The following is a 23,520-nucleotide window of genomic DNA, read 5'->3' on the forward strand; positions in this document are numbered from 1 at the left end:
GAATGGAGTAGATTTGAACCTAATTCGGGTCGGATCGATGACGTCACATGCTTTACTTTGATTTCTAATTAGACGTTATGATACTTTCAGGTCAAACATGGGTTAACCGAACCAGGTCAGATTCAAACCACTCGAAAACGCTATGTTTTCAAACAATATCTATCAATACAAATCGGACAGAATTTCAAGCAGTCATGACAGTCCTGGCTATCAGGCAAAACTTGTGGTTCATGCACGATTCGCCTATTTATTTTCATTTTGAAGTGAGGATATTCCTAACATCTTCGCAAACCGATGGATAGGGCAGGTGGAACCACCCCATGGCCACCACGATCTCTTGATCTCAATCCATAGATTTTAGATTCTTATTTTTGGGACCATTTAAAATCTATTGTGTATTCAAATCAGAAAACAATGTGGATGATCTGCGAGAAAGGATACGAAATGGATTTGAGATTATTCGAAGAATACCTGGTATTTTTGAACGAGTGCGGAACTCAATGCTAAGGCATGCAGTAGCATGTTTTGACGCACAAGGCAGGCATTTCGAACATTTTCTTAATCATCCATAACTTGAGAACTAAGGTATGTAGGACATATATTTATATGACGTTTTTTACTTATTGTAGTATATAAATTTATTTTACAGTAACTAACATACAGTTACTAACATACATTCATGAAACATCCTGTATAAAACTAAATAGTAATGCAAGAACATTTCACAACTTCCGAAGTGAAAAATTTAAAAGTACGAATACAATGCAGATACTAGTTCCGATTATATGTATAATTAAATTTTCATCTTTTTTTTGTATTCAGATACATAGGATTAAAGTTTGATCAAATCAATGAACATATTCAAAATTTGATGAAAACTCAAAAACGCAAAATAACACGGGCTTGGGACAATAACAGAATACATCCTCACCAAGGCAGATTTTCAAAACCATTAAGCAGCAAATGCATAATGTGGATCACTATGTATGATGGTAACATTATGGAAAAAATGTAATGTTTATAAATAATAGTATACGTAAAATAAAACATAATTTATGTATGCATGTCCAGACACCTTTACTTAGAGCTGCGCAAAATATCTCACGAAATAGACTCAATATTTGGAATCCAAATGACTATCAAAATGGCATGCTATTTTGGTTGGATAGCGAATGACTTGCGCGAAATTTTGTACCCAATACTTATCAACAATTATGTAAAATCTAAAATAATGACCATTGTCTTTCATATGATCTGCTTGACTACTAATATTTTTAAATTTCTGCTCATTAATTATATGTGCGAAACAGTCACCACCAAGGTAAGTCAAATTACTTTAAATTTCAAAAAACGTTAATTTAAAAATTGTTTACAATACATAAACAAATTCAAAGATTATTATTGACATATAGTTTTAAAATTAAATTAGAAGTTTCTTTAATTACATTCTTTAATAATTTTACATTTACAATACATTACAATTTCAGGCAAATGTAACAGCAGATTTATTAAATAGAATATCATACGTCACTTGTGATATTGAAATTCGTGAAATCGTAAGTTTTAAAATATAAATTCGTTAAAATTATTATCGAAAATATTAAAAGTACAAGTAAATACAAAAGTCAAAAGACACGCATTAAAGTAATACATTTTTTACATAGATGTCACAATTTTCATTACGAATAGTTCATGCCCCTCTTAGATTCTGCGGAATTGGACTTTTCCAATTTGGTTTCAAATTTCTTCACGGGGTACGTTAAATTTATCATATAACTATGCACTACAAATTTGTGACATATATTTAAAAAAGAACTCATAAGTTGTCTTTATAATTTTAGTTTATCACATCTGTTGCGACTGTTGTAGTTTTAATATTACAAGCACGAGTAAATAAGCAAAAATTTATATGAGATTATTACAAAATTTGTAAATAATGTAATGATAATCTGTATACGATATAATGTGATTTACAAAATGCATTGTATGTATAATGTCTTCTGGATTTAATTCAATGTTCCTGGATTTAATCCAATATAAGCTTTGAAAGAGAAAATTAAAATGTGAAGAAAAACTAATAATGTTTTATGCAATAAAAAAGATAAATAAAAGATATTTAATATTTCTTGTTCATTTTGTTTTTGTACGATCCTTTTAATTATAAAGACGGGAGTAATCATGTGTTTTTTATGTTTACCTACAGTCACCTGAGATGTTTTTATACTCCAATTAAAATCACTGTTATTAACATGTTGTATATTACTGATTGTTTTTCGAATTACATATGAAAACATTATAAATGTGGATTTAATCATTTTTTCTGTAAATAAAATAAAATAAACAAGAAGACAATATAAAATGGAATAAACGTTCAATAATTTATTATGACACTATACATATATCTGAAGAACTAAGATTTTAATTAATATCATTATATTAATATAATTTTATTATTATTTTTCGATAGAATTGCACACATATCTAAAAGTTCGTGAAAAGTAGTTATGAAAGAAGAAAAAATTATATTAAACAATATTCAAATAAAATAACATTTTTTAATAATTCAAATTTTTTGCGCCACTGGGGTAAAAATACAGGAGGTGACTATACTCTGCTAAGAAACTACATTATACATTAGTTAATAGAGATTTCGTAGCCCGAGTGGAAATGTCTGGACATTCCAATGTTCTATATTAGGCCCCGTGAGGAAGGTCGTGGCACGCTAGTATCAGAAATCTAGCCGGGCGTTACCTAGTATTTCATCTAGGCGCTAGACAGAATTATGCAGAAGGATGCCAAGATGGAATATCTAGCCGGGGGCTAGCCTCTAGAGCCCGACCGGTGAGGCAGGATTATAATAACCATGGTAGAAGTATAAGGGTATGCTCTTGCGCATGGCCACGCCAACTGTCCAATCAAAATATGTAGCAACCATACGTCATCATTAAGCGCGAAATTCGAATGTATGCTAAGCATGCCTTTCAATCCGACTCATTTTTTGTCTTATGATGATAATTTCCGCATCCTTTAACCGCACAACATATTTTGAATGTGAACTCACTCGACTTTGTATCACAGAATTTATTCGGCACGTGCTGCACATGTGTTGACGATATGGCGACCATATTACATTGACACAAACCGCTCTGGATATAGCCGAAGGCTGACCAAATGTGACGCGTATGCTTGATACATGCGCAGTGGTCTACCACTGATTGAGCATACCCTTATTCTTCTACCATGATAATAACCAGTTTTTAATATAACTAATGTTATTCAATAATATGAAGTAAGAAGTAAGAATAAGAAATTAACCAATCACAGTCGATATATCGACGATAGTATTCTTCTCATAATCGACTACGATTGGTCAATTTCTTACTCTTACTTCTTACTCCCTAAATTATAGACGACGCATTATGTGTTTAAAATTTATTTTAAATTTAACTAGATTATCCTGTCCCTTCCTAGATAGCGACTAGACAAATTTAATATCTTGGGGCAATACACTGCCTCGTGATCAAGGCCTAGACAGTTTTTTCAAATTTCAACGACACCACCTCGCGAACCAGGACCTAGATAATTTTCCAATATTGGACTTACAGATCATCGCGAACCAAAGCCAAGAAAGTTTTCCAATATTAGGGCTGGTCATTATTGCCGTTACCGCCCAGTATAGCCACAGGCTAGCCTTCCAATATAACGCCTACATTAACTCGTGGAAAACTAGATGGGGCCCATATAGCGCCAGGTCGTAATTTCCACCAGGAAGATTTCATTAGAAAATAGTTTAAATTATACACCACTCAAATTCTGTGAAATCGCGTTTTTCCAATTTGAAATCAAATTTCTTAACAGTACATTATATTTATGATATAATTATATATTACAAAGTTAAGATCCTGTTACGGAATATATAGTTAAAGGGGTTTCATACGTTAGAGGGTCAAAAAAATCGATTTTTTTTTTCATAAATTGATAGTACAACTCTTCGGGGATACGTCTCTAAAATTTTAAAGCGAAAATCTAAGTCCTTCGGTATAAATTCAAGGCTTATATATAGATACGGGTGCATAGCGTGCATGTATAATAAATAATTTTTTAAAAAATTTAAATATAAATAATATACTCTAAAATACTGTTAAAGCGATTCAATTTTCATTCTGGAAATTTTTTTCTATCTCTTATAGGCGAGCGGTTTACTCCCATTTTGCGTTCACTAACCGACCGATCGAAGTTCTAGCGACTGAAAATGATTGGATTCGATTCCTCATACATACTCGTATTATTCTGCGAAAAAGCATCTATATACACTTTATTTTTTTTAAGTGGTCGTTAAAAAGTTATAAACAATTTTTTGTTTGAAAAATCTGAACTTTGAACAAAAATTCCGGAAAAATTCTGTAAGCTTAATTGGATCAAAATGAATATTTTTTGTCTCTTAGACTTTTTTGATAATTAATAGTTTTCGAGATAAAAAATGTCAAAACTTGAAAAATGACTACCTTTACGATTTTTTTTCTCACAAACTAATCATCCAATCAGTACGAATAAAAAACAAAAATATTCGGCCAATCTTAAATTATAATGAAAATTTTATTTTATTTTGATCCGTACTGTTATTGACAGTGAAAACTTTATTAGAATGAAGCTCTGAAGGTGCGTCCGTGGCGCGTATGTTCCTGGAATAACAGATTAGCCTCCGAGAGAGCACTGTAAGTATTCAAGAACTAAGTCGAAAACTTTAAACGCGTTTTTCTCGAAATCTATTCTTTGCATTTTCTTCAATTTTGTGCACACGATTGAAAAAAAAGTATTTGACCATCGACTTTTTATAGGGCTTGTTAGTTAGCTAATAGTCAACCATCTTCGATGAACCTAAAAAGTAAAAAATTAAATAAAAATCGATATTAACCATTTCTTTGTGCATAAAGAAACGATTGCCACCTAGTGAAATCGTAACATTCTTTTTCAAAGTCATAAAATTTTAATTTATATATATTTTTAAAATTTTTTAGATTCATTTAGGATGAAAAACTATAACAATTAAAAATATTTCTTAATTTTTGTTTCCGGCAAAAATTATGGCCGCTAGAACGTATACAAAATCATAATGTCATAGCAAGGTGCCAAACTAAATATTTATATTTTTAAAAAACAACGATATAATATACAGACAATGAGAGAGCGTAACAGCGTGGGAATTGGTGCGCAATTTATACTAGCCTAATAATATTCACATAATATTGTATATATATTAAAATTGTACAGTGATTGTCGACACCAACTTATTTGAATGTTTCGGTTTTTTCAAACCATCTTCAGCAAATTCGTAGATCATTATCGTAGATGTATTGACAATAGTTAGAAGATGTTGAAATTATGTTCTATGTGAGACCGAGGATGAGAATGTCTCCCTACTGTCTGGTTGGGAATTGCGCAATTTTTGTCTCTTCGCTGCTTAGCCAAGTGTCTACTAACTAAATTACATTGCAAATAATAATTATGCCTATTGTACTCTTTAGTTAGTCTTGGCTAAGCAGCGAAGAGACAAAAATTGGATAATTCCCAATCAGACAGTAGGGAGACACTCGCCCTCGGTCTCATATAGAATATAATTTCAACATCTTCCAACTATTGTCAATACACATACGATAATGATCTACGAATTTGCTGAAGATGGTTTGAAAATAACCGAAACGTCCAAATAATCGACAGTCACTGTACAATTTTAATATATATATTTTGTGAATATTATTAAACTATTGTATAAATTGCGCACCAATTCCCGCGCTGTGTTAACGCTCTCGTTGTCCGTATATTATATCATTGTTTTTTAATTTCGAGAGCTCGATTAGTATTTAAATTTTGAATTTATTTTTTTATTATTTATAATATTTTTTTAATATAAAAATTTGTACGTAATCTACAATAGTTATATTAAAACGTGCAAGAAATTTTAAAACGATAAATATTAGTCTTCCTTTTGAAAAAAAATACGAAAAATCACCATTCTTTTGGTTTCCTATATAATGTACCTCCTCTTAAACTCCTAATAAATATTTTTTTTTAATTTTCATATTTTAATATTATTTTTAGTTTATCAAGTTTATTGCCATCGATTTGCTACCTTTCTGCAATCAAAGGTTGGTGGCATGCTCTACTCAAAATCTGTCTTTGCAGGCTTTGATATCTGGGAACATCATTACGAGAATACGTTTTTATATACTCGTATAATATACAGAAGCAACACATAATTGCAATATATTTATGTTTGTGCATTATTTATGTATTTGTTACAACTGCAATTCCAATAGAAATTGATACCGATGTTTAATGACACCCTTAAATATGTATTACAAAGGACAGACGAAAAAATAAACAGCAAAACTGCCAGAATATTCATAGCTTTTATGTATCAACGTATATGAGTAAAAATAAAAGTATATACATCATTCATCCATAAATTTCAATAATGGGGCATAAGTTGTAGTGTATATAGGCTATAATTACTTTAATATTCCTAAGTGCTTTAACTAAAATTGTATCTATACTATCGTCACCATTCGCTTCAATTTATACTTCCAACTGATCAACAAAAGCACAGTTTGAAATAAAAACTATATGCACAATGATCAAAAGTATTCGTACGATTTTAACGCCACTTTTAATGATGAGTTACGTATTTGGTTTAAGAATTGCTATATCTAATCATTCAAGATTATGGTTTAGTGCCCTCATATATATACTGCTGTTTTGGTCAGTTTACTATTTCCTCACATTATGTGCATTTACTTCTTATTATGAGTATATGTCCTTCGCGGACGATATTGGTCATCGTCTAGAAATTCCTGTGACGATATTGTCAATCATGTTTGGAATATACCATGACAAGGTAACAAATTGCCATAATACTTGTAATATTATTAATAAAAAGCAATTGTTATAATATACCTAATTATTAAAAATAAACATATTCTTATCTATTTACACAATTGCATTGATAAAGTATATGCAGGGAATGGAAGTAACTAATTACTGCAACTGCCATTACTTATTGTTAGTGACTTAGATTATACCTAGTTGTAACAACGACTTGGTAATGATGTTGCGAATTTCTCATGATGATATGTAACACCAGAGTTGAAGCAGTCAATAGTTACTTATAACGAGTTGGAAAAGTCATTCGTTACTGAAAAATATAACTCACAATTTTTATCTCATTACTTTTTAATGCAACTTGTAACGAAGTAATTTTACGGCGTCACTCATTATTTATTACTTTTTCAATAATCCAGACAGCACAAAATACTAAAAGATAACGAAAAGAGGTCTTTTTTAAGTTGTCTTTCCGACAAAGCGAAAACATGTCTAAAAGATGACAAAAAGATATCGTTTTTAAATTGTCTTCTCAGCAAGACGAAAAGATGTCTATAAGATATCTTTTAGTTTTGTCTAAAAGACACCTTAAAATAGTCATCTTTCTATGGCTGTTATTTTCGCAAAGCAAAAAGTCGACTAAAAGTCGAAAAAATCTTTTCGTATTGCCGAAAAGACAACATGAAAAAGATATCTTTCCGTTATTTTGGCACTTTTTATCATTCATTCGCGAGCAGTACGTGGAATCCCTACCAGACGGTGGTGGGGTGCAGTTTCTCATGTTTGAAAATCATACAGGATAGAATAAAAGGTGCAGCATTATGAGAAATTTTATTCGTGTTCTAATGAACACTAATAAAATATTTTTTTGTAATCGAGTCCCCAAAAGGAACTATGATGAAAAATAATAATTCTTGCACATAGAACACGGCAAACATTGCAGGACCCAGAAATAGGATGTATATTGTCAGTCATGTAATTTCATTTCGTTTTGTTTAAAAATTAATTTAAGAATTCTATGTTATTAAACGTTATATGTGCCAAAACATAAAAACTAAAAGAAGACGATTAAAAGGTATCTAAAGAAGTCGTCCTTTAATTATCATACGAATAAGGCTATAAGATGACTAGCAATACGACATCTGTCGTCTTTTAGATGACTTTGTGCTCTCTGGGAAGTAACGCGTAAGGATAACAATTTACTTTTCAAAGTAACTTTTCTAACCTCAGCGTTTTATAATTAGTCATCATTGCAATCATAAAAAATTGCAACATCATTATCGAATTGTTATTATACAAAATAACTGTAAAAGTAATGGAAAAGTAATTCTTCTATTCCCTGAAAATAATATAAAGATTATAATTTATAGTACATTAAATTCTATATTTGTTTAATAATAAAAACTGTTGTAAATATTCCGAGGGGAATCCACCAAAAATACGTTTTCAAGATAATGACACTGAGAGAGAGAGAGAGAGAGAGAGAGAGAGAGAGAGAGAGAGAGAGAGAGTGTGTGTGTGTGTGTGTGTGTGTGTCATGTATGGTGTATGTGGTGTGGTGCTCTTGAGACGTTTTAGCCGTCGGTCGTTATTCATTAAAAAGTTATTAACAAAATAAGTTTTGTAAACAGAATGCAAGTGGTTCTTAGAGAAATTGAATATTAAACACAGGATATATGTGTATATTAATATACTATACATATTACGGTAAGACGAAACTTTACTTAATCATAAAGTAAAGATGCGCGTAATATGAGATACTTTTTTTCTAAAGGCGTGTAATTTATTTAATTTGTTATCTTACTTCCTATGTTTATGTCAAACTTATAAGAAATATGTATATTCAATTTTTATCGCCAAAAATTAGCAATCAATAGCAATACTTTGTTGTATACATGTAAGTTTTTATCAGAATTGTCAATTTTGTTATTTAAAAACGGATTTCTAATATGATATATTCGAGGATTTTTTATACGAGAGAAAACCAAGGGAAAAAATAAAGAAAAGCTTTCTTTATAAACGCTTTAATTACACAAACGTAGGAATAACAAATTACAATCTTAATTATACATAGTAATTGTATATTTTATCATTGATTTTAAAATACAATAATCCTAAGAATAGGAATCAATTACAATTAGTATGTCAAACATATATACTGATTATAAAATGAAACAGTCCGAAAATAAATAATACTTAAACTTCTATGTCTTCAGAGAATCCCCTAATTTTTTTTAAATTTTTTTAGTATCTCATATTACGAATCTCACGCCTTGCGGTTTCGCGATCATCATTTTTAATATTTACAATCAAGAAAATTATTATATCCCGTATTTTCTTATTAACATGACCTTACTCTGTCATTGCATACAGAATTTATTGCCAAATATTTTTTATTATTTAATGAACAAGATTTAAAAAACACACATCAATAAATAATGAATTTTGTGCTAAATAGATTTCAACCCAAGAGTAATAAGTTCATGATGGAACCAATCACATGTACTTAGTGGTACATCAGAAACAACTCTGCTGTCTTAATTAAAAGCTATTCTATAACAAGTGCCTATCCTATAACAAGCGACTTTACATTGCAGATCTCATTTTAAAAGAAGAGAAAGTGCGGTGGATATTGCTTCGTTCGGACTAGAGTTCCTCTAGTAAGTTAGGACATCCGTTTCATACACATTCGCCATTAATAGGTAACATGAGTATGAGATAAAGTGAGAAAACAAGTTATAACAAGCTATTTTACTGACAATGAGACTTACTATCGCTTTCGTTCACTGAATATGTCGACCAACCAAAAATCATTACTCGATAGCTTACCTCTTACTGAAGGAACTCTAATCGAAATCGTTGTGGATGCTTATTCCACCCTCCCCTTCCCATAAATGGAGCATCAGTAAGTAACAAAAAACTAAACAAATGGGCTGTGTTTCAAATTTACTACCAATGCTGACGATGTTACGTTACGTACACTATAGGTTTTCAGTACTGGCAGTCAATTTTGGAACACAGTCATGTTCAGATTGAACCTCGCTTCGCATGGAAAATTGTAAATCTAAGTGGAACCAATGGAACCACGCTTAAGCTTACGACTTTCCACACGAAACGAGATTCATATCGAACTTACGGATCAAGTTTTTTGATAGTTGAGCTCCTTTTTCGTAAGAAATAACTCAATCCGGTGTCTCTATGCGTACACTTTTCAAATTTAAAGCGAGGTTTCATATTGCCTTACAACTTTCCAAGCGGAGTGAAGTTCCACATTGATTTCGGCATGAAGCGAGGTCCACCCCGTGTCCACCTAATATCTTCCTTAAGCAAAATGAAATAATCTATAATTGTACAATTGCGTCCCTCTACCGTCTACAAATTCACTAACATATATAAATATACTAATAATGTGATATTTATACAAATAAAATTTATATCAAATTAGATATGTCTATACAATAACAATCAATATTTGTTAATAACTTTTCAACAAACAATAACCGACGACTAGAATCTTCTAAGGTCACTCAAGGTCATGATCATGACAATACGTCATGGGGATTGGAGCTGACTCCTCTAACCGGAACATTTGCCATAATATTTATTTGTCTATTTCATATTCTATTTTTGTGACAGAAATTCCAAAATTGTTTGAAGAGATTTGATATTATCGACAACACATTGCTTAAGTTAGGAACAATAACAGATTATGAGAAGCTACGCAGAAAAGTAATGTGGTATGCGTTAGGATGGATCGTCATACTTATATTCACAACATCCTGTTCAAGTTTAATATTGAAAGAAGAATATAACGGGGTTATTGCATCAACTGTGTATTTCAGCTTTCTACGAGATTATTGTTTTCATATTAATCTTATGGGTGATTTGATTAATGCAAGTATCCTCGAGTTAGTACAAATTTTTACATATACTTACAATAATATCTTTATCTTGGCGTAGTTATTTATGTAAATATATAAAACTGAATAATAATGCAAGAATATTTCAGGAATGAAATTTCTGAAGTGAAAATTTTAAAAATATTGATTAGAGGTAGCTACTGTTTCAAATAATTTCATTTTCCATCTACTTTTTTATATTTAGATACATGGGTTTAAAATTTGATCAAATCAATGAACATATTCGGAATTTGATGAAAAATCAAAAACACAAAATAACACGGGCTTGGGAAAATAACAGAATATATCCTGATCAAGACAGATTTTCGAAACCATTAAGCAACAAGTGCATAATGTGGATCACTATGTAAGAAATTTTATGGAAATTCTATTAATGACAGTAACATCATGGAAAAAATGTAACGTTTATAACAGTTAATTTCTGTATGCAGACACCTTTACTTAGAGCTACGCAAAATAACCTATGAAATAAACTCAATATTTGGAACACAAATGACTATCAAAATGGCATGCTACTTTGGTTGGATAGCGTTTGACTTACGTGAAGCTTTCTACCCATTACTTACTAACAATTATATCAAATCTAACATAATGACCATCGTACTTCACACCTTCTGCTTGTCAAATCATATCTTTAAATTCATACTCATTAATTATATGTGCGAAACAGTTACCACTAAGGTAAGTCAAATTACGTTAAATTTCAGAAAACATTAATTTAAAATTTGTTTACGATACATAAATAAATTCAAAAATTATTATTGACATATAATTTTAAAATTAAATTACAAATTTCTTTAATACATTACAATTTCAGGCAAAAGCAACAGCAGATATATTAAATAAATTATCATATGTTACTTGTGATATTGAAATTCGTGAAATCGTAAGTTTTAAAATATATATTAGTTAAAATTATTATTAAAGTAAATATTAAAAGTACAAGTAAATACAGAAGTCAGAAGATACGCATTAAACTAATACATTTTTTATATAGATTTCACAATTTTCATTACGAATAGTTCATGCCCCACTTAGATTCTATGGAATTGGACTTTTCCAATTTGGTTTCAAATTTCTTCACGGGGTATGTTGTGTATTTATCATATAACTACGTACTATAAATTCGTGACATATATTTAAAAAAGAACTTACAAGTTGTCTTTAATTTTAGTTTATCACATCTGTTGCGACTGTTGTAGTTTTAATACTACAAGCACAAGTAAATAAGCAAAAATTTATGTGAGATTATTAAACAAAGTTTGTAAAAGATAGTTTAATGATAATCTATACAGGGTGTATCTAAAATAACGCCCACTAACCATATATTATAGTGCTATTCCTAATAAAAAACTGAGTCGTAAGGTCCTCTACCATTTTACAATTTTCGCAATACCTCTTTTTAGTTACCCAATGAGCAAAATGTCTAAAATCGACGTAAAAGGCAACTTTTAAGATATCGTTAAGAGTTTTTTAAGAAACGTTTCCAAATTATTTCACAAGGAATACTGAAAGATATCTTAAAATTGTTTTATACACTGATTTTATTCATTTACTCGGTAATTTTTAGAAATTAATATCTTGTTAACTATTGCGAAATAGTAAAGGACTTTTCGGCTCGGTTTTTTATTAGGAATAGCACTGTATGATTAGTGGGCGTTATTTCAGATACGCCCTGTATACATATGTACAATATAATGTGATTTACAAAATGCATTGTATGTACAATATCTTCTGAATTTGATTCAATATCTCTACATAAGTTTTGAAAGAGAAAATTAATATATTATAAGAAAAAACAACTAATAATCACTATAAGAATTTTAAGCACAACCATATGTATGACAACTAATAATGTTTTATGCAATAATAAAGATAAATAAAAAATATTTGATATTTCTTGTTCATTCCGTTTTCGTACGATTCTTTTAATTATAAAGTAGTAATCATGTGTTTCTTTTATGTAAACAGTTACCTGAGATGTTTTTATACTCCAATTAAAATCACTATTATTAACATGTTGTATATTACTGATTGTTTTTGGACTTATATTTGAAAACATTATGAATATGGATTTAATCATTTTTTTCTGAATAAAGTAAACAAGAAGACAATATAAAATGGAACAAACGTTCAATTTATTCCAAACATTTTATTATGGGTTGTTATGTTTATTACGGTGTCAAAGTTTATTATGACTTGTTTTTGTATATAATATAGAGAAGCAACACATAATTGCAATATATTTATAATGTTTGTACATTATTTATGTATTTGTTACAACTGCAATTGCAATTGAAATTGATACTGATGTTTAATGACACTCTTAAATGTGTATTACAAAGGACAGACGAAAAAATAAACAAAACTACCAGAATATTCATAGTTTTTATGTACCAACGTATATGAGTAAAAATAAAAGTATACATCATCTATGCATAAGTTTCAATAAATAATAGGGCATAAATTGTGGTATATAGGCTATAATTGCTTTAATATTCCTAAGTGCTTTAACTGAAATTGTATCTATACTACCGTTACCATTCGATTCAATTTATACTTCCAACTGATCAACAAAGATACAGTTTGAAATAAAAACCATATGCGCTATGACCAAAAGTACGATTCGTACGATTTTAACGCCACTTTTAATAATGAGTTACGTATTCGGTTTAAGAATTGCCATATCTAATCATTCAAGATTATGGTTTAATGCCGTCATATATATACTGCTAATTTGGTCAGTTTACTGTTTCCTCACATTATGTGCATTTACTTCTTTTTATCAGTATATGTCCTTCGCGGACAATATTGGTCATCGTCTAGAAATTCCTGTGACGATATTGTCAATCGTGTTTGGAATATACCATGACAAGGTAACAAATTGTCATAATACTTGTAATATTATTAATAAAAAGCAATTGTTATAATATACATAATTATTAAAAATAAACATATTCTTATCTATTTACGCAATTGCACAGATAAAATATGCAGGGAATGAAAGTAGGGGAGACCGGGGACAAAAATAACATGGGACGTAGTAACATCGTTAATATTTCTTAAACTATAATAGATATGTGTATGCGGCTGTATGGCATAATTCTGACAAATCGGCATTAAATTGTTTGTTACATGCTGGTTCTCGCGGAACGTGCACGAGTGCAAGAGCGGAAATTACATTTTTCATTTATCAAGTTTTATCGCATGCACAAAATCTAAAATATTTTTTTTTTTTTTAGAATGAAGGTATAATATATTGTCATATGTTTTAATGATTATGTGCTTTGATGGTTTGCACATTTGGATTGATTTTTATCTAGATTTTTATTTAAAAAATTTACTATGAATCATAAAATATCATTAGGGGACAATAGTAACATCAATGTCTGGAGTCAGTTGTAACATTATAATTATCCCCAAACTTACTTGATTTTATTTAGTATTATTTTGTAAAATGTTATTTGTATTTTCCTTCATAGAATCCCATTATCAAGAAAACACAAGACAGATAAAAGAAAAACTATATAAAAGAAGTGTCTTTATATAAATAGAGATATTTAAAGAAGATATAAAGGACCAGTTATCCATTCGTACAGCTGCAAAAAAGAGTATGACTTATATAGTTGTATTATGTACCTCTGGCAAATGTGGTACAATTATCCCTCTCTACTATTATAATCGTTACTGGAGGTTGGGATGGTTGTAACAAAATTCCTCATAGTCTTTAAACAAACATAACTTTTTTTCTAGTTACATAAAATAATTAAACCAAAGAAAATTTTGTAGCTAAATAAATTCTATATCTAAAGATACATATTTTTTATGCAAGTATTATATATGAACTGTTATAACACTTCAAAGTCAAAATGTTAGATACTTTTATCCCCGGTCTCCCCTAACTACTGCAACTGCCGTTATTTATTGTTAGCAACTTACATACCTAATTGTAATAACGACTAATAATGACATTGCGAATTTCTTATGATAATTATGTAACACCAAAGTTGAAACAATCAACAGTTACTTATAATGAATTGAAAATTTATTCATTATTGAAAAAAATAACTTGCAACTTTTAACTCGTTACTTTTTAATGCAACTTGTAACGCAGTAACTTTACTGTGTTACTCATTATTTATTACTTTTTTCAATAAGTAACGCGTAAGGATTTACTTTTCGAAGTGACTTTCCTAACCTCAGCGTTTTAAGTTAATCATTATAACAGTAGTAAAAAGATGCAACATCATTATAAAGTTGTTATTATACAAAGTAACTGTAAAAGTAATGGAAAAGTAATTCTTCCATTTCCTGAAAGTATGTATATTATAAAGATTATAATTTATAGTTTATTAAATTCAACATTTGTTTAATAATAAAAACTATGGTAAATATTCCGATTAAGAGACAGTTCAAAATACGTACAAGGTAATGACAATGAATAAGACTTTTTGGTCGTCGAGCTTTGTTCATTAAAAAGTCATTAACAAAATAAATATTGCAAACAGATTACAAGTTATTTTTTGACAAATTGAATATTAGACACAGAATATATGTGTGTATTAATATAACATTGCGAAAACACGAAACTTTATGATCATAAGGTAAAGTTGTCTAATGTGAGATACTTTTTTTAAGGCGTGTAATTTATTTAATTTGTTACCTTAATTCCTATTTTTATGTAAAACTTATGAATAAAATTTATATCAAGTTAGATACGTATGTTTATATTACAATAATCAATATTTGTTAATAACTTTTTAACAAACATCGACCGACGACTAAAATGTTCTGAAGATCGCTCAAGGTCACGATCTTGGTAATACGTCAAAAAGACTGGAGCTAACTCTTCTAATCGGAACATTTATCATAATATTTATCTATCTATTTCATATTCTATTTTTCTGACAGAAATTCCAAAATTGTTTGAAAAGATTTGATATTATCGACAACACATTGCTTAAGTTAGGAACAATGACAGATTATGAGAAGCTACGCAGAAAAGTAATGTGGTATGCTTTAGGATGGATCGTTACAGTTATATTAATAACATACTGTTCAGCATTAATATTGAAAGAAGAAAATGACGGCAACATTGCATCAACTATGTATTTCAGCTTTCTACGAGATTATTGTTTTTATATTAATTTTATAGGTGATTTAACTAACGCAAGTATCCTCGAGTTAGTACACTTTTTAATATATACTTACAATTATATCTTTATCTTATGGCATAATTATTTATGTAAATATATAAAACTAAATAGTAATGCGAGAACATTCCACAACTTCCAAAGTGAAAATTTTAAAAATACGAATAAAATGCAATTACTAGTTTTAATTAATTCAACTTCCATCTACATTTTATTCAGATACATTGGATTAAAGTTTGATCAAATCAATGAACATATTCAGAATTTGATGAAAACTCAAAAATGCAAAATAACACGGGCTTGGGAAAATAACAAAATATACCCTCATCAAGGCAGATTTTTGAAACCATTAAGCAGCAAATGCATAATGTGGATCACTATGTAAGAAACTTTATGTAAATTATATAGTAATGACGGTAACATTATGGAAAAAATGTAACGTTTATGAGTAACAGTAAATATGAAATAAAACTTAATTTATGAATGCATGTCCAGACAGCTTTACTTAGAGCTATGCAAAATATCGCGTGAAATAGACTCAATATTTGGAACCCAAATGACTATTAAAATGGCATGCTATTTTGGATGGATAGCGCTCGACTTGCGCGAAATTTTCTATCCAATACTTATGAATAATTATGTCAAATCTAAAATAATGACCATCGTCCTTCACACGTTCTGCTTGTCTAATAATATTTTTAAATTCCTGCTCATTAATTATATATGCGAAACAGTCACCATCAAGGTAGGTCAAATTACATTAAATTTCAGAAAATGTTAGTTTAAAATTTGTTTATAATACACATAAACGAATTCAAAGATTATTAATGACATATAGTGTTTTAAAATTAAATTAGAAATTTATGTTTTTTAATAATTTTACATTCACCATACATTACAATTTCAGGCACGTGCAACAGCAGATTTATTAAATAGATTATCATATGTCACTTATGATATTGAAATTCGTGAAATCGTAAGTGTTAAAATAAATTTTTATAATATTATTGAAGTAAATATTAAAAGTACAAGTAGGGTAAACCCGGTATAGGTATAAGCCGCACTTAAGGGAGATTTAATTTATCAAGTACTATTTACCATGTTTGAGACAAGTAAACTATATCAGTAAAAATTTCATACTTTCTACTACTATGAAAAAAATATTAGGAATCTGAAATATTAATTTTTTATACTAAAAAATATACTTTTTGAAACCTTTACATTTTTGTCATATATCCCATGAGGGTGATATATATGGCTACTCATAGGGGGGTAGGCTCATGAAAAATTTACAAATAACGCATATAAATAAGACGTAAAATGACACAATAACTTATAAAATGTGTTTATAAAGTTTTATTACGGAATAAAAATGATAAATATGTATATGAAGTAATAAATAATAATTACAATCTTCTTACATATATTAGAAGTGTTATGACAAGAGTCATAACATTTCTAATATATGTAAGATACATATGTATGTAAGTTACATATATTAGAAGTGTTATGACAACATACATATTTCATATAATGCGTTTATTACATTTAGTGCACTGATTTCAATCTGCGCATTTTGTATGCTTTGGGCATAAATTCCGCCCGCTAAAAATGTTGTATATCCCAAAAACAGATGGGATATACAAGACAAACTAAACAAAGAATACGAAAGCAAAGCACTTGTATTTTGCTATACAACATGCTTTACTATTCCTCTACATATATGTATAAATAACCACTAGGTCTTTTACACGCCCTACAGTAATCATTTTATGTAGATTATAATTTATGATGGCATTACTTATTACAGTGACAATTCGATTCAACTCACAGTAATTTCATTAATATTAACAATAAGAAGCTGAAATTATAACTCCATACTAATATAACATAAAGGCATGTAACAGAGTAGTTGCAAGAAAATTATCCCCACTCCTTCTATTTTTTTTGACGGCGTAAATCCCAGTGCGGCATATTTGTCGGGTTTATCCTAAATACAAAAATCAAAAGATACGCATTAAACTAATACATTTTTTTACATAGATTTCACAATTTTCATTACGAATAGTTCATACCCCTCTTAGATTCAATGGAATTGGACTTTTCCAATTTGGTTTTAAATTTCTTCATGGGGTACGTTATATTTACCATATAATTGTGTACTACAAATTCGTGACAAATATTTAAAAAAGAACTTATATGTTGTCTTTAATTTTAGTTTATCACGTCTGTTGCAACTGTTTTAGTTATAATACTACAGGCACAAACGAATAAGCAAAAATTTGTATGAGATTATTGCGAAGTTCGTAAAAGATGTTTTAATGATAACTTATATACATATGTAAAATATAATGTAATTTACAAATTGCATTGTATGTACTATATTTTCTAGATTTGATTCAATATCCCTACCCTTAAGTTTTGAAAGAGAAAATTGATAGATAAAAAAAACTAATAATATCTTATGCAATAGAGAAGACAAATGAAACAATATCATTTTATATTTTTTTGTTCATTTTATTTTTATATGATTCTTTTAATAATAAAAACCGAGGTAATCATATGTTCTTTTCATGTAAATAGTTACTTGATGTTTTTATACTTCAATTAAAATCACTATTGTTAACATATTGTATATTACTGATTGTTTTCTGATTTCTACTTGAAAACATTATGAATGCGGATTTAATCATTTTTTTCTGAATAAAATAAATATTATAAAAAAACAATATAAAATGTAAGTAACGTTCAATGGTTTATTACGACACTAAGAGAAAGAGTAAAAAAAAAGAAAGAAGTTATTAAATTAATATTATTACAGATGCCTCTTTTTACAACAGTTGGCACTACTAGTATCAATCGTTACAGCAATATGTTCCGTTGCTTGAGATAAGTCAGTTTTCAAGTTTAGTACTTTGCATTGTGCCGCCCCTGAGCGTGCCAACTTTAGACGATATGATTCGTTAACTTTAAACGCTTATAATTCAAAAGTTATTATAGCCTCAACATTTTGGTATTAGAATTTTCATCTCAAAATGATCTCAAGAAACTCCCCTTAAACGTTGTTCGGGTCTTTACGGGACACCCTGTATAAAGGGTACTCATATTACCTGCAGTGCTCATAATAGCCGATCCTATCCTAGATAATAATTAACATAATTTTATGCAATAAAAATAAAGTATATTTTTTATTATTCTTTTACATCGATTATCATCTGTCTATGAATCCTTTATTACAATTGCAAATTGTTTTTATACAATAGAGAAGCAATTCACACATAATTGCATGTATTAATCATGTTTGTGTATTATTTATGTATATTTGTTATATCTACAATTGAAATTAATAATGTTTAATGACACTCTTAAATACGCATTATAAAGAACAAATGAAAAAATAAAAAACAAAACTGCTAGAATATTCATACTTTTTATATACCAATGTATATGAGTAAAAATAAAAGTAGGGGAGACCGGGGATAGTAGACTCATTTTTTAGTTACGAATATTTACAGAGGAAATTAAGAGACTTATCGAAAAAATGAATTTTCATTTGCATATAAAACAGTGCCAAATGGAAAATATAATAAAAAATAGGTTAAGTGGTACGCATTCGGCAACTTTCCCCTAGTTTACTGACCCCAGTCTCCCTTATACCCATCATGCATTTATAAGATTCGATAAATAATAGAGCATAAAATGTAGTAGATTGATTACTTCAATATTCCTAAGTGCTTTAACAGAAATTGCGTCTAGTATTGTCTTACCATTCCATTCAATTTATACTTGCAACTTATCAACAAAGGTACAGTTTGAAATAAAAATTATGTGTGCAATGGACAAAAGTATTCGTACAATTTTAACACCATTTTTAATAGTCAGTTACGTATTTGGTTTAAGAATTGCCATATCTAATCATTCAAAATTATGGTTTAACATCATATATATGCTACTGATTTGGTCAGTGTACTGTTTCCTCTCATCACATGCATTAATAATTTCTTTTCACGCGTTTTTTTCCTTGGAGAACCATATGTGCCATTATCTAGAAATCTTTACGGCATTATTGTCAATCGTATTTGGAATATATCATAATAAGGTAAAGAAATGTTATAATACTCGTAATATTATTAATAAAAAGCAATTGTTATAAAATATGCAATTATTAAGAATAACCAAGCAATTATTAAAAATAATAAAAAAATTAAAAGAATAACATTTTCATGTGTATTTATACAATTAAATAGAAATATATATATATATAATGTATATTATAGAAATATATATATAAAAATATATATATAATGTATAATATTTATTATATGTATATATAATGAATATAATTTTAAATAAATTCTACATTTTGTTTATAACTGAAAACTGTGATAAGTATTCCGATTAGGGAAATCAGTCCCAATCACCTTGACCGCAACATATGCTGTCAAGGTAATGATTCTGATCTTCAAAAATTTTGGCTTTCATAGCGTCGGTCGTTGTTTTTTGTTTCATAAAAGTTATCAACAAAATAAGTTTCATAAATAAAACAAATTTCATTACAAATTTTTTAACAAATTGAATATTGGATTATATATATAGCTATTAATGTAAAATATTATTGAGATATGGAGGGAGAAACTTTATAATCATATAGACGATATTTTGGCCTATAAACTGAAGAGAGGGTAGATATCGCTTCATTCGAAAAATCGAAACCTTTTGTGGAACCTTGTTCCGCGTGAAAAGTAAATCTTGTTTTGCGTCTTCGGAATCTCGTTTCGCGTTAAGTGTATACGTGAATGTAGTGGATTTCGCCTTTCACCTCTTACAGGAGAACCTCCACTATCAAACAATTAGACACATTATAGGTTTGAATTGAACTTCGCTTTGCATGAGAAATTGTCAGTATATGTAGAACTTCACAGTGAATATTTAACTTTCCACACGAAACAAGATTCAACTCAAATCTATATGACTAGTTTTTTGGTAGTGAAACTCCTCCAACCTTAGAAAGAGGCTAACTCCATTCCTTGCACGCATACATTTTTCAACATAAAGCGAGGTTTCACATAGGTTCACAACTTTCCATATGGAGCAAAGTTTCACATGGTTTTCGATTTTCTGCGCGAAGTGAGATACTTCCTTCTATTTTTGGGCAAGATGAAGTCTACGTTTATATAATTCTGTCTCACTCCGGTCCACGAATTTATAAAATATGCGAATATGCTAATAATGTGATATTTATACTAAATGAAATTTAAACTATAGAGTTAGATATATATTTATATATATTGTACCTACACTGTATTTATTAATAACTTTTTAACGTACAATACCAAGGACTAAAAATGACAGACCTTGAATAACCTTCCGAAGGTCATTCAGAGTTATGATCTTGACATATATCAAGATCAAGGTGATCGGGACTGGCTCATCTAATCGGAATACTTATGATATATATTTGTCTATTCACATATATATTTGTCTATTCTATTTTCGTGACAGAAATTCCAAAATTGTTTGAAGAAATTTGATAATGTCGACCACACCTTGCTAAAATTAGGAACAACAACAGATTATGACAAACAACGCAAAAAAGCAACATGGTGTGTCTTAGTATGGATTGTTGTAGTTATATTAACAACATACTTTGAAGCTTTACTACTTAAACATAAACGTGACGATCATATTGCGAGAATTATATTATTCATCTTTGTACGAGACTACTGTTTTCATATTAATCTTATGGGTGACTTGTTTAATGCATGTATCCTCGAGTTAGTACATCTTTTTAAATACGTATTCTTACAAATTACAATTAGGGTAGGATCGGGTATTATAAGCACTGCAGGTAAAATGAGCACCCTTTATATTTCTGTAACGGTTGGTACTAGTGTAAGTGTCAACTGTTGTAAAAAGATGCATCTGTCTTCACGACATTTCAATATGTTGCGAAGTTTGATCTAAATTTATGGACTTCGGATATTTATCATATTAAATAAGTACTTTTTTATTTCTTACGTTTTTTCCTCTAACTTCATAAGGTCCCCAATCTACATTGAGGTAAGATATTTTGTTCTGCATGTTAATATTTATAAAGTAAACAATATTAAGCCATTCTAACTTCATAAAGTCCCGAGACCATTATTGATTTATTAGACACGGGAGTTTTTCGGATAGGTATGCATGGTCGTGTATTATGAGTATCTTCATTATTCCTTATCGTACACTAAAAAAAAAGTCTGGCGAGGGGTCAACCACTATGACAATCTCAGTGTACATTTTTTTAAAAATATATTGCGACAGTACAGTAATAAAACAGACAATGCTAGCAATAGCAGTACTAGCAATACGCTAGCAATATATAGTAGTACATAGCAATACATTAACAATACTTGGTAATATTGCGAGCAATAGGTGGCAATACATAGGATAACAATATTAACAATACAATAGCAATGCTAGCAATAAAGTGTGTTGTATTGCCATAATTAGCAATCACTGTACAGGATGTTGCATCACCATACAGGTCAGTATGATGGGTTGCTCATTCGAGCAGGCGCGCAAAGTCGTTCACAATTGCGTAGACTTCGCCGGCACAATCAATGGCACACTTTCTTTTCCAATAAAGTTCGTAGCATATCAAATTGTGATGCAATTATGACGAACTTCCGTAGAAATAGGTTATAAAATAGAAGCCCCCAAGTGACAAGATAGATTATAAATACGAATTTTATCGTGAAAACGAAGCATGTCTTCCTTCTTATAAGAAAACTTCGATCATAGTCGATCATAATCATTATGTAATATAATTTAAATTTGCAAAGATATGTTTATTTCTGATTTTCGTTCTGTGTAAAAATAATTCAAATAATCAAATTATATTACACAATAATTACGATCGACTATGATTGAATTTTTCTTATAAGAAGGAAGACATGCTTCGTTTTCATGACAAAATTCGTTTTTGTAACCTTTTGTATATCTTGCCACTTCGGCTTCTGTTTTAACCTATTTCTACGGAAGTTCGTCATAATTGCATCACAATTTGATATGCTACGAACTTTATTAGAAAAGAAGGTGTGCCATTGATTATACCGCCGTGATTGATTGTACCGCCGAAGTCTACACAATTGTGAACGATCTTGCGCGCCTGTACAAATGGGCAACCCGTCATACTGACCAGTATAGTGATGCAACACCCTGTACATTAGTGTACATTTTTTTAACAGTGGTTAACTCCCTTAGAGTCTGGTAATAGCTATTAAATGTATGGCGAAATAATACGCGCCATTCAAATGTTTGGTTAATATAACCAAAAATATTGTTACTTTTACAAATATTTAATAAGTATTACCAGACTGTTGCCATTTGGTAACACTTACTAAATATATTGTAAATCGTAGATGTAACATTACATTGTAAATGTAACATTATTTTTTTGTTATTTTAACCAAACATTTGATTGACATTTATTCTAATAAAACGTTTCATATATATATATATATATATATTTCAATCTTTCATTTCTGCATAATTTCTTACAAAAAATTTCCTATGCTCATATTAGT

General features: G+C 29.4%; 3 protein-coding genes across 3 annotated transcripts; all 3 read left to right on the top strand.

Moving 5' to 3' along the window:
* The first annotated feature begins 1,132 nt into the window (after positions 1–1,132).
* On the top strand, positions 1,133–1,913 carry LOC108731902 (uncharacterized). The gene is made up of 4 exons (XM_018462463.1): positions 1,133–1,321; positions 1,488–1,556; positions 1,665–1,754; positions 1,842–1,913. Exons 1-4 carry the CDS (start codon positions 1,133–1,135, stop codon positions 1,911–1,913), a joined length of 420 nt encoding a protein of 139 aa, XP_018317965.1.
* Positions 1,914–11,291: 9,378 nt separating this feature from the next.
* Positions 11,292–12,045, top strand: LOC108731913 (uncharacterized). Its single transcript, XM_018462473.1, has 4 exons — positions 11,292–11,480; positions 11,617–11,685; positions 11,797–11,886; positions 11,974–12,045. The coding sequence occupies exons 1-4, from the start codon at positions 11,292–11,294 to the stop codon at positions 12,043–12,045; spliced, it is 420 nt and encodes a 139-aa protein (XP_018317975.1).
* Positions 12,046–16,508: 4,463 nt separating this feature from the next.
* LOC108731924 (uncharacterized) lies at positions 16,509–18,242 on the top strand. The gene is made up of 4 exons (XM_018462484.1): positions 16,509–16,697; positions 16,860–16,928; positions 17,996–18,085; positions 18,171–18,242. Exons 1-4 carry the CDS (start codon positions 16,509–16,511, stop codon positions 18,240–18,242), a joined length of 420 nt encoding a protein of 139 aa, XP_018317986.1.
* Positions 18,243–23,520: the final 5,278 nt, after the last annotated feature.

This window comes from Mycetomoellerius zeteki, unplaced genomic scaffold (assembly GCF_001594055.1).
Source record: "Mycetomoellerius zeteki isolate Tzet28-1 unplaced genomic scaffold, Tzet1.0 scaffold102, whole genome shotgun sequence".
In the NCBI taxonomy this organism is placed as follows: domain Eukaryota; kingdom Metazoa; phylum Arthropoda; class Insecta; order Hymenoptera; family Formicidae; genus Mycetomoellerius; species Mycetomoellerius zeteki.

Coding starts and splice junctions, on each gene's coding strand:
- LOC108731924 (XM_018462484.1), top strand. CDS start 16,509: ATGACTATTAAAATGGCATGCTATTTTGGATGGATAGCGCTCGACTTG. Junction 16,698..16,859: donor GCGAAACAGTCACCATCAAG/GTAGGTCAAATT, acceptor TTACAATTTCAG/GCACGTGCAACAGCAGATTT. Junction 18,086..18,170: donor GTTTTAAATTTCTTCATGGG/GTACGTTATATT, acceptor CTTTAATTTTAG/TTTATCACGTCTGTTGCAAC.
- LOC108731913 (XM_018462473.1), top strand. CDS start 11,292: ATGACTATCAAAATGGCATGCTACTTTGGTTGGATAGCGTTTGACTTA. Junction 11,686..11,796: donor ATATTGAAATTCGTGAAATC/GTAAGTTTTAAA, acceptor TTTTTTATATAG/ATTTCACAATTTTCATTACG. Junction 11,887..11,973: donor GTTTCAAATTTCTTCACGGG/GTATGTTGTGTA, acceptor CTTTAATTTTAG/TTTATCACATCTGTTGCGAC.
- LOC108731902 (XM_018462463.1), top strand. CDS start 1,133: ATGACTATCAAAATGGCATGCTATTTTGGTTGGATAGCGAATGACTTG. Junction 1,322..1,487: donor GCGAAACAGTCACCACCAAG/GTAAGTCAAATT, acceptor TTACAATTTCAG/GCAAATGTAACAGCAGATTT. Junction 1,755..1,841: donor GTTTCAAATTTCTTCACGGG/GTACGTTAAATT, acceptor TTATAATTTTAG/TTTATCACATCTGTTGCGAC.